Consider the following 11,715-nt stretch of genomic DNA (forward strand, 5'->3'; position numbering starts at 1 on the left):
AACTGCCGTCACCGAGTTAAGGAAGAAGTACACCGGAAATATTGGTTAATGGTTAGACAGGGGGGAAAATAACGCTGGTGGGTCCCAGCACATTCAGGTATCCTCGGAAAAAAGCGAGCAGCCAGGTTGGCAAAAGAGGCAGTAAAATAGGGAACTGTTGAAGTCAATATTAAATTATCAAAATCAGAGGGAAGTTTGGAGAAAGGCAAATCAGCAGTGGAAACAGTATTTGGAATAACGCAATAAAAGGGAAACATTTTACACTCCAAAAAAGTAGGCTACACTTTTCATTAAAAACACCCAATGGGTCTTGTGCTCTTGTGTTCTGATGTCAGAAGGCTATAACAGTTGAGCATGTCCTTCTGTCATGCAGAAAATGTACACAGGAAAGGCAAGAAATGGTGACACAATTACAGGAAATAGGGAGATCAGAGTAATGTTAAAAGTAAGCCCTATATTAGAGAATGGTCAAGGAAGGAAAGTGTTAATTAGTTTTTTATTGGGGCTGGGCTGGAAAGACGAGTTTAAGATGAATGGAAACGGAGGGAGAGTAAAATCTAAAGGAGGCAGTAATGCAACAGTGTGGAGGCCAACTGCCATAGGCTAAAACCTCAAAGAAGAAAGAACCATTTTGTAACTCTAGGCATGAGCAGTGACTTTGAGCCCCCAGGTGGACTAACGCATGAGGCTATGGGGAATGGAACATGGCAGGGCTATTTATTTTACAAGGTGCAAAGGTAGGCCTACATATAGATAAAAGATGTCTTTGGAATTTGCCAAAATGCAACAGCACAGACATGGCATTCAACAAAACAGACTTAAAACCGTAAAAACATTTCCAAATATGATGTTATTAATGCAGATAGGTTTACTATTAACATGAGTGTAATGTTAGTAGTATTCATATTTACTACCCTCAATATACCCCTAGCAATAATACCTCTAAATAATAGTAATATGTAAAAATATACATTTTTTTCCCATAACAAAAGACAACAAAAAATAATTATATAAAAAACATAATAACAAAAATGTAATATTGCAAATGTGGGCTATGGCTATAGTTCCGCATTTATTTTAACCCCTAGATAATCACACAAGACATTTTGTTTAGTTCTTTTTTTTAAAAGTGAAGTTATATTTTAGTTTATTTTCTCTGGGTCCGGCTTTTTTCGAAAAAGGCCATAACAATAGAATCACCCAGTGCTCACTTAAGGCCATATGTGTCAAACTCAAGGCCCGTGGGCCAAATCCGGCCCCTCATTCTGATCTGGTCTGCATATCAATTTAGGTTCACAATACATTTTGGCCCACCTAGTTGTGCACCAAACCAAAAACATGCGAAACTGTTTTTCAACTTGCAATTACACGACACTCAGAGCAGAATTTGGCAAATTTGCCGACTTTGAGACTCAAAAATTCCCACAGAACCAGAGTTTGCATATTCTTGCTGTGAAAGAGGTTGTTGAGAGTCAGCTGTGTGGTAGCCTACTTAGAAAATGTAATCATTGTTTTGCTTGATTTGCTAAATTCTAGGATGGCTTTGGAACTTTTTTGCTCACTTTTTCAGGGCTTTATGTGGACCAAACTGTAAGTGAGATGACTATATGAGACATGCAATAATTGAGTCAAAGATATTTTACTTTTTCGATGAAATAAAAGCATGTCAATAAACTATACATGTCTGGCCCTTGGATGTGATTCTCTTTTTCCAGTGTGGCCCTTAGTGAAATTGAGTTTGACACCCCTGCTTTAGGCAGTACTATATTTATTGAATGCAGTATTGCAGTTCCTGCATGTGACCACTGGATGGCAGTGAACACTAATACACTCAGGTTAGTCTGGTCAAACATGAACTCCACTAATCATCAAAGCTGACAAAATAATACCATACTGACACCTGCAGTGGCACTTTTTCCAATTAGTATTAAATATTATATATATATATATATTATATATAATATACATATTAAATAGTATTATTAATATTATATTTATTTACAAGGCATGTCAGAGATGCTTTGATTGCACTTCATCAGTAACATGCAGATAACTTGCAAATTAGACACAGCTGTGCTGAGTGAGAGAGAGGAAGTCTGTATGATGGGTTTTGACAAAAAGCCAAGAATAGCCTGCTACAATGTTAGTAATAAACCCACTGCCCTGTGATACACTATGTGACTGATGGTAAAGTCTTTGACACTGGGAGCTGTGTGTTTTAAATAAACGGAGCTCATCGAGGACCATGGCATACAGTGTCAACATTTGTCAAACGGATTCAGAGTCTGACTTTGAGTAAGTCCTTTTGAGAGTTTCTTTACTTTCTGTTGTTTAGTTGTACCCAACTGTTGTTTCCTCTGCATATTTGTTTTCATTTTGTCTTCGGAAGCACTAAACATAATGTAGATGTTACCATGTATAAACATTGATTGATTTCTTTAATCAAATTGTGTTACTAAAAACTAGATTTTAGTTTAGTTTTATCTTCTTGATGTTCTCGACTCCGTGTTATTATTTTAGGCATCTTGCTCTTAAGTATTTAGAACTGGAAAGCAATCGGAAGCCTTTGGGGACTCTGGGTCATTATTTCCTCTGATGGTTACTCTCCCTCAGGAACCTGGGAGAAAGTGAACCAGGTCAGGACTCCTTCCAGCTTGTTGCAGAGCCAGCAGTCAGCACCCAGAGGTGTCCTCAAACCCTACAAATGGACGTTTTTAGGGAATGCACGCGTATAAATACAGAACAACTGCCACTTACTGCAAGCAGCCACATGAGAGACGAGACACTCGACAGGGAGCAGATGAGCTGTCTACAGAGGCATCACTGGTCAGCTGCTACCTTAAAAGTCCTTGCCTCAATGCCCAGTCGCACTGCTGGTGAGATGAAACCTTCCTCTACTGTCCTATTTGTTTCTTGGCAATGTTGATATCAGAATCAGACAAGTATGTATTGCCAAGTAAGTAACACTTACAAGGAATTTGCCTTGGTGGTTGGTGCATACATAAACAAACATATTGAACATTAATATGAGACAAACAATAAAAACAGAAACAAATATACAAAATAGCTGTTTAACATAAGAAAAAAGAGTCTGAACGGTTTAGTGCATAGTATATGCAATGGGCATTGTCATAGTTGAATTACGACAGTTTGGTGGATAAAAAGAACATACAGAGAACCTCAAAGTCCCATTGACCCCTCTTTAAATCTTTGAAACTGCTGCTGAAAATGGGCAAATCTCAACAAAGCTAAAAGTTGACGTCAACTCCTGAACTCCTACCTTATTTGGCTCTATATCTTCTATCTTTGTAACGCCCCAACATTTACATAGGCCACTAACTGATCTGGGACCAGTTTGTCTTGTGAATCTAGATCGTGCAGATCTCCGAAATTTTATACATTGTTCGTCTGCTATTTCATCACTAAATTCACTTCTGAGACATTTTTATGCGAGAAATCAACTATGTAGAGGTCAAATATGGGCTGTTTTACGAAAATTGATGGCTAATTACAAATTTTGTCCGACTGTGTGTCAGAGTTTAGCGGCCAGTGCTGCCTGTGTTGCTGCCTTGCCGCCTGGCCTGCCCTCCTTTACAGACCATCACAGGTAGATGGAGCTCCGTCACGGCTGGCAGCCCACGGCACTCCATACTCGTGCAAAGTCACCGTTACTGGACTACCAAATGCCGAGGCCCTGATGGAGCTCTAGGGCCTGCAGCGCCGTGTGTGTGCGCTCCCTCCCCTCGTGTGTGTGTGTGTGAAAAAGTGGCTCTGTGCGGAGTTTAGCACTGCCCATGACGATTCTCTTATTTTTTAAGATTATGTGGAGTAGCCAGACTCTCCTTCAGCGCGCATTGGAGGACGGTCTGGCAAAGTGAGACTAATGTCCGGGTATCTGCTACAATCTATACACATATTCGAGGTATTAAAGTGACTGTTCCTTGTCCACACAGGAATAAATAGTGCTGCAGTAATTCCCCGACATGCCAGAAACCTGTCTCGGTTACACCAACACCAAACCTGCCAAGATTCTTCTCAGCCCTCCAGACCAATGCAGGAAGACTTTGTCCAGGCCAATATCGAGGAGGAAATCAGTAATGAAGGTCTACAGAAACTGAACTGAGATTCAGTGTTGGCTGCAGCAACTCGTCTTTGAATGTGTCAGTAATTTGGTCGTTTCTATTTTTTGGTTTACAGAAAACAAGAAGGAGCAGTTGGTGTCCATCCTCCGAGGCCTCTCAGTGAGCGAGGGCATGAGCAAGCTGCGAGCCTCGCCGCTCAGCCTGGCAGATAAGATGGAAGTCAGGTACATGTGGCACTGAACATTCAATGCCCTGCAAAATAAAGCTACAAGCACTGTGGTAACTTCTTATCTTTTATCAGGCAACTTGCTTTTAGTGATGTAGCTGAGAGTTCACTCATCGGAAATATCCCATGCTACAGTCGTCTAAGTATGTCAATTTCAAGGGTGAGTACAAATAAGTGTGCTACATAAGATATAAACCATTTTTATTTGTGTATCAGTCCTTCACTCATGTTTTTCTCCCCCCAGACTTGGCATCACTGCCTGTTTAGCTGCCTACCTGTCCTCACTTCCCTCAAGCTGTGGCATTCACCCATAAAGAGACTGAGCGGACGTTTCGGAACCGGGGTACTTTCCTACTTCCTGTTTCTCCGGACCCTCCTGCTCTTTAACCTCCTCCTCTTCGTCATCAACGGCCTGTTCCTGGTCTTCCCTCAAGCCGTCAACCCTCCTCCTCGTCCTCATGATTCTGATCTCGACAGTTTCACTGGCCTTGAGCTTCTCGCAGGCACTGTAAGATACATCACAGCAGTATGAGCATGCTTATTTCTGTGGCACTCTCTTAAAAATTAACTATCTGTTGCCTCAGGGCTACCTCTCTCAGAGTGTGATGTTTTATGGCTACTACACCAACACCATTCCCAAAAATTGTCGAGCTGTTAACTCCACTGCTGCTGAATCCCCTGATCTGCCAGTCTGTGATTCCAACAAGCCCCAGAAAGTGCCGTACAGTATACCTGCAGCCTATTTCTTTACCATCACCATCGCCTTCGTCACAATCTGCATCATCCTCGTGTACAGGTTGGACAATAAATAGATTACTTACAAAATAACTTATCTATGTAACTTATAGACCTTATTTTACTTCATCTGTGTATTGCTAAATTGTTCTCCCGCAGCATGTCCAAGGCCTTCGGGAGAGGTTTTCAAGTCCTCAAGTCTAATGGGAATCTGGCGATAAAAGTTTTCTGCTTCTGGGACTTTAAAGTCAGCAAGAAGTCGTCTGTCAGACTGCAGTCTGAGAAAATCAGTACTCAGCTCAAGGTGAGAGAGAGAGAGAGATTTTTGATATAAATACAAACTGATTTCAGAAGTCGAGATGATGATTCCAACAAACTGGCTACACATACTTCTCTTAAAGCAGATAATAATCTTTAATGATCCTCAGTGATAGATATTTGACATAATTTGCATAGCTTCCATGTCACACAGGAAGTTTTTAAGTTTACATTTTTGGTGACACATAGCACAGGCCATGGTGAACAAGGCATATTGAAAACAGTGTGTCACTTCCCTCTAAGTCTCCTACCCAACCACAAACCAACCCAGTTCAACACAGGAAGCTTGTGACTGTTTAGCTGTAGGCTCCTCAACATGCACAAAGAGGCTGAAGAAGGCCATTTTCTTATGAAGGAATGATGTTTTAATATCCTGTTCTAAACATAATCAACTGAATATGTCACCAAGATCCTTACAAACTGCTGCTCTTCCAACAGGAACTGCTGTCTGAGATGTTCCATGGAGAAAATAAAAAGAGCTGCATGCAGCAATTCTGCTGCCTCATGGTGCACCTGGTGGCATGGGCTACATGTCTGGCAACCATCTTCCTGAGCGCTATGGCAGTCCACTGCCTGTCAGAGGTTAGAGGTGCTGTGTAGCCAGCCATGACAGATTTCATGCACATTTCTCAAGACAGCTCTGCTAAAGAAGTGCCTTACAATTGCAGTTTATTTACTTCTTCTTTTTCTTTGTCGGTAGATGTTTTATCACTTTTGGTCTGTTGGGTTTTTACAAAACTGCTAAGCGTGAGAATCAGCACAAATTCAAGAGTATGTTCAACATAGTGGTTCCTAAACTATTTCCTACTTTTGGAGAAATTCCTGCATCCTCACCTGACGTGGCAACTTTAATCAACTGGTAAAACATTGAGGGAACTAGTATTTGTTCAACTTTGCGCGCACACTGCCAGAGACACAAAACACAAGTGTCCTGCTGAGAGCAAGATATACTTTCTATTTTAGAACAGACCAGTTAGCCAATGATTGTTTCTTGACTTTCTGAAACCTGTGATTTTTGCTTTCTAAATAAATCTTGGTAACCCGAATCGGAGTTATCTTGTTTCTTTGTTGTTCCCAAAAGAATCAGATTCAGAGGTCTTTTCAACTTTAGTTTCTCTCATGAGGTGTCTGCAGTTATTACAGTAATTTGTCCATTTTCTTTCACAGGATGCCATTAAACCGAGTCATTTGAAAGAAACTGAGCTGCTGCTCTTGGCTGCAGTGGTGTCAGGCATTAACCTGTTACTCCCGGGCCTCTTCAATCTGTGTGCTTGGGTCGAGAATTATGACTCACCCAGTGTTCTCGTCTACGTCTCCATCTTTAGGTGAGAAAAAGAACTGCATGAAACGCAGCCAATGTTTTAGAAAATAAATGTTCTTTTAATTTTGTTTTATTTGCATAGAAGATTTTTTTGGCATTTAAGTTTTAAAAAAACAAATAAAAATAACGAGCACATACAAAATTGGGAGAGACCAAAAAATGTTCCCTCCACTTATTTAAAGTTTCTGTACATAGACTCATAAAATGTTATCTCTACCATTTATTTCAGTCAGTCGTTTAAATCTGGAGCTTTCAGTGTCTTATTATAAACTTTAGCTTTAATTATCCCTCTTCAATTTCATTCTATGAAGTATTATTGTAGTGTAGAGAATATTTATCTAATATTATGTATTCCCCTTGTATATCACCCAAATGAATCATTACATGTCTGTTTATGAGAATAAACTTTTTGAAAACACAGCCTTTAAAGATATGTTGTAAAATTCCATAGATTACATTTTAATTGGAACCACTATTTACAAACACAACAGCATCCTATAGCTCTATATGCATAGGCGTATATCCTATACCCTCAATAAAAATGCAAATAGATGATGATTATTATTATAATAATAATAATAATAATATACATTTTATTTGTAGAGCTCTTTTCACTGACAGATTAGTCCCAAAGTGCAGGGTAGAAGCAAAATGAAAATAAAATGAACTATTAATTAATAAAAATAAACACCTAAATGTGTATTTTGGATGTTTTCTTTTCATTAGTCTGAAAAAATAAATGTTATGGAAGCAAAATAGCCCAAATCCAGTGCCAACCTGAAATGCCAGCCCATAAATCCAATTATCCAGTTTTTGCCTGCTGTGTCTAGCCTTAAAATATTACTTTTTTTTTTTTTTTAGCAATAATCATGGCTGTAATCATTATTTTCTCAGGAACCTGTTGTTGAAAGTCAGTATTGTTGGAGTGCTGTGTTTCCGCTGGCTGGGGAGAATTGCTGTGGAACCAGAACTTTATGGTTTACAGGTTAAAAACATTCTCATATACATTTTAAACTTCTCATAATTGTAGTTGTGGAGCGACACTATGCAATGTTCTTAAGGATTTAGACACAATAAGTAATTACATGTTTGGTTTTGACCCAATTCTCCCTTATGATGTGATCTTTACAATATGTTTCTGTTGTCCTTTAGTGTTGGGAGACCTTTGTGGGGCAAGAACTGTATCGCTTGCTCCTGATGGACTTTGTCTTCACAGTGCTTTACACTTTTTTCGGAGAGTTCCTGTGGAGGCAAGTTGGCGCTTTACCCACGAATCACGTAACTTGATTCTGTTGTTTGCTGTTTATAAAACCATTCACTGAATGTTTTGCGTCTTCCATCTAGGCTCTTTACCAAGCAAGTGCTGAAAAGGAACAGGATGCCAGTGTTTGACATTGCTCGTAATGTGCTGGAACTCATATATGGCCAAACCCTTACTTGGTAATGATGCAACATTACACCCAACACTTATTTAACAAATAAAAGTTTAAATAAACATTAATGATCTTCAGTTCTTCCCAGGTTCGGGGTGCTGTTTGCTCCACTGCTTCCTGCAGTCCAGATCATAAAACTGTTTGTGCTATTCTACATGAAGAAGGTAAGTACAGCAGGTGTTGTTTCAACATTGTACAGACACTGACTTGTATGATACACTTCACATTCTTCCTCTGGTTTCTTCAAAAGAGCAGTCTGGTGCTGAACTGTCAGGCATCGAGGAAGCCCTGGAGGGCCAATCAGATGACAACATTTTTCGTTTCTCTTTTGTGCTTCCCCTCATTTCTTGGCGCTGCCGTGTCTGTCACTTACACAATTTGGACGTGAGTACAACAAACACTGTCCCCTCTCATAATGACAAAGTAAGCATGAAGTCCACAATCTCAGACACGCAGCTTTCTGAAAACAGACTTTCAACATAAAGACTCTCTCAATATACTGCAGGCATTTACTGTACTTGAAGTGTATGTTAAATTGAAAATATAACAGTGACTAAAAGGAGAATCCCATTTCAGTTTCACCATGTTTACATTAGCTGATGTTCCTAATAAATACAAATACTAGATATTACCCTTATCCTTGTATCCTAGTAGTGTAAGGCTGGGGCTATATTCTGTTTTTTATTGTCACAAATCCCATGAAAAGACCAAAACCAACAATCATTTAAACTACTAACAAGTAAGTTTGTGTGCCTAATATAGCTATTATTTTGTGCCATAGACATCCATTGTTGTAATAAACACATCAATTAGCATCAGAGTTACACTCTGTGACATATTCCTTCATTATGATGAATCACAATGTGTATTAATCTACAGCTCAAAGTAGTCAACACATTTTGGGAAAATATACTCATTTGCTTTCTTAGTGAGAGTTAGATGAGAACATTGATACCACTCTCATGTCTCTGTTACACTATTCCTTTTAATGATTTATGTCTTGAATTGAATGGGCTAGGGAAACTATCGCGTGATGGACTAACACATTAATGGTTCTGCTCTCTTTATGTGATACGTTACCACAGATCTAGAATAACAACCCAAGCTATTCTCATCTTTAAATCCAATGTGCTTGAGTTTAGAGCAATTGAAAAGTTGTTATTATCCAAATAATTACAAACGGCACCATATTTTCAAATCAATCTGATGCCCACAGGATTAAACCTTCGTCAGGGTGTGGTCCTTTTAGGAATCTCACTACAATGTTTCAGTCCGGGCAGCAGTGGGCCCAGGAGCTGGAGAACGCCCACCCGATCCTGTCTTGGCTCAGCAGGGCCTACAACTCTCTGGTGGAGAACCCACTGTTCTTATTCCTCGCCACTGGAGTCTTTCTGTAAGTGGTGACATGGGGATGTAATAATTTTTATATGATGATTTTTCATTGTATTCATTCGTTGTATTGTTATTAATGTATTGTGGTGGTAATGCTATTAACAAAGTGTCTGCCTTCTAGAAACATTTACTGTGTCTTAATAATGTTTATGCTCTTTCAATTTGAACTGATCTCTTATGCTTTCTGTATTTTCAGAATGGTGATATATTTTCACACTCAGGTTATTGATGGCCAAAGGAGAATCATCAGTCGGTTAGAAAAGCAAATTGAAAATGTATGCTTAATCGACAGCTATATATGCTGGTCTATGCTGTTTTTTTCTTTCTAGCAGGGATGCTAGTAATAGTTCATACATGTTCCTGTAATAGAGGAAGCTCCAGTTTCAGGACCACATTCCTGGGACCCTAGTTTTTTGTGTAAATGCTGGAATGTAGTTACCTAAACCCTGTCTTTTAACTTAATCCTTCATTGCTAGCTAGCTGCTAGCTTACGTGTTGACATTTGTGCAGTATTCCAGTTTCGTTTTGGTAAATAGCGTTGTAGAAATGCGGTCTTATCACTGTAGTCCTGAAACTGCAGCTTCCTCCATTGCAGTAACGTAGTAGCTCTGTAGGCTGTACTTAGGCTTTGAGCCAAATGCTAACCTTATGTCAGCATGCTAACAATGTTACCATGCTGATGTTTAGCAGGTGTAATGTTCAAAATGTTCACCATCGTAATTTAGTATAAATTGTCTTAAAGAGCAGTTGCTCATTAGGAAAATTTACAACTGAGGCAGATGGAAATGTCATCAGTGATCGCTAATAAACCATATTGGACAAATTAAAATGTCGATCTGATGATGGCGCTAGAGGAAAAATTAAAGGATACCAAAACAATTACAGTTCATCCTGAGGGAGACACCCTTGGTAACCCATATAGTCCATAATACCTAAAAAATCTGACTTTCCAGTGACACTAGAGGAAAAATTGGGGGATCACCAAAGTTGGTAGGAATCATTCTTGGGGCACCATGGATATCTCTACCAAATTACATAGCAATCTATCCAAAAGTTGTCGAGACATGCCATGAAAAAAACAAATGCTACGCTAGAGGTAAAGTAAGGGCATTACCAAAGTCTAAACAATCAATTAAAAAGTTGACATTTGCAAGAAACATTTGCTAGCATGTCTAAAAACCAATGACTGTACAGTATGTTGATATTAATCTTATTGTATATGTGTATATTTTCTGTTGTGTACAGGAGGGTAAAGATAAACAGTTCCTCATCACCAATTTGCAAGCCATTCATGAACGGAGTGGTCTGGTTTCCCCTTAAGGTGGGTAGTCTGAAAACTGTATATCATCTGTGTGGTTGTAACAGTCTTTGTTTGCACACTTTTTTTTTTTTTTATGACCTCGCTTACAATCTCATGTGACCACAACAGTTTTCCTCTTTTTCTCCACCCAGTCTGTGGCTGAACAATATACACACTGAAGCAATGCAAAGTTATTAACTTAGCAGTGACAAGCATCTCGGCATTGACAGATGGTTGTCAACGTCAAATGGAATGTCAGCTACAATGAGAACACAAGTCAAAGCAAAACCAGTAACAGTAAAGTGTATTAATTTCAAATCTATTCCATAATGTTTAGCTTCTTAATGTACTGGAGAAACTAATCTGGCGTCTCTCTCTCTCTCTCTCTCTCAGGATGTATGTTTTTTTTATGTGTAGTTATTTTTCAAATTCTGTTAATGCTTATGAATAATGATCTTGAACATGTTGTATGAAAATACATTTGTTTGAACACATCTAACGTGTTATTGGAATGAGGAACTCTCTTGATGCGTTTTTGGAAAATTCGACAACATGCAACTGTCAACTTATTTGAAAACATTGTATCTGATTGGCCCAAACACTACAAGTATTCCTCCATGTCATTCACCAGAACACAAACAAACAAATGAATATTTAGCACTTTTTTGTGATGTGTCCGTGTCAAACAATTGCTACCACAGCCAGCAGAATGGGGAAATAACCGCGCATTACAACATACTGCTATCAACATGAACTACTAAATGCAACATCCTTATTGTAGCTGTGCCCTAAGTTTCCTCCAAGCATGCTTTACAGAACAAAGAGTGTAAAATGTTTTCTTGTAGCATCTCAAGATTTTCTAAAAACACGTTCAACACAATGTTATGTAAAATGTTAATGTATGCTGA

At 39.0% G+C, this 11,715-nt stretch overlaps 1 protein-coding gene across 6 annotated transcripts; it reads left to right on the plus strand.

The window, feature by feature from the left end:
* Positions 1–44: 44 nt before the first annotated feature.
* On the plus strand, positions 45–11,192 carry LOC144529882 (transmembrane channel-like protein 6). Of its 6 annotated transcripts, none has more exons than XM_078269231.1 (19): positions 46–2,295; positions 2,614–2,876; positions 3,954–4,103; positions 4,198–4,306; positions 4,384–4,468; positions 4,553–4,816; positions 4,893–5,104; positions 5,203–5,347; positions 5,800–5,943; positions 6,529–6,686; positions 7,577–7,667; positions 7,835–7,932; positions 8,027–8,122; positions 8,204–8,279; positions 8,366–8,499; positions 9,332–9,508; positions 9,704–9,760; positions 10,753–10,828; positions 10,960–11,192. In XM_078269231.1, the coding sequence occupies exons 1-19, from the start codon at positions 2,246–2,248 to the stop codon at positions 10,984–10,986; spliced, it is 2,412 nt and encodes an 803-aa protein (XP_078125357.1). In that variant the 5' UTR covers positions 46–2,245; the 3' UTR covers positions 10,987–11,192. The 6 variants fall into 6 exon arrangements, with proteins under 6 accessions (XP_078125360.1, XP_078125361.1, XP_078125362.1 ...); XM_078269232.1 differs by having other exon boundaries at positions 47–2,295; positions 9,704–9,782; XM_078269233.1 differs by lacking the exon at positions 9,704–9,760.
* Positions 11,193–11,715: the final 523 nt, after the last annotated feature.

This window comes from Sander vitreus, chromosome 15, assembly GCF_031162955.1.
Source record: "Sander vitreus isolate 19-12246 chromosome 15, sanVit1, whole genome shotgun sequence".
Lineage (NCBI taxonomy): Eukaryota > Metazoa > Chordata > Actinopteri > Perciformes > Percidae > Sander > Sander vitreus.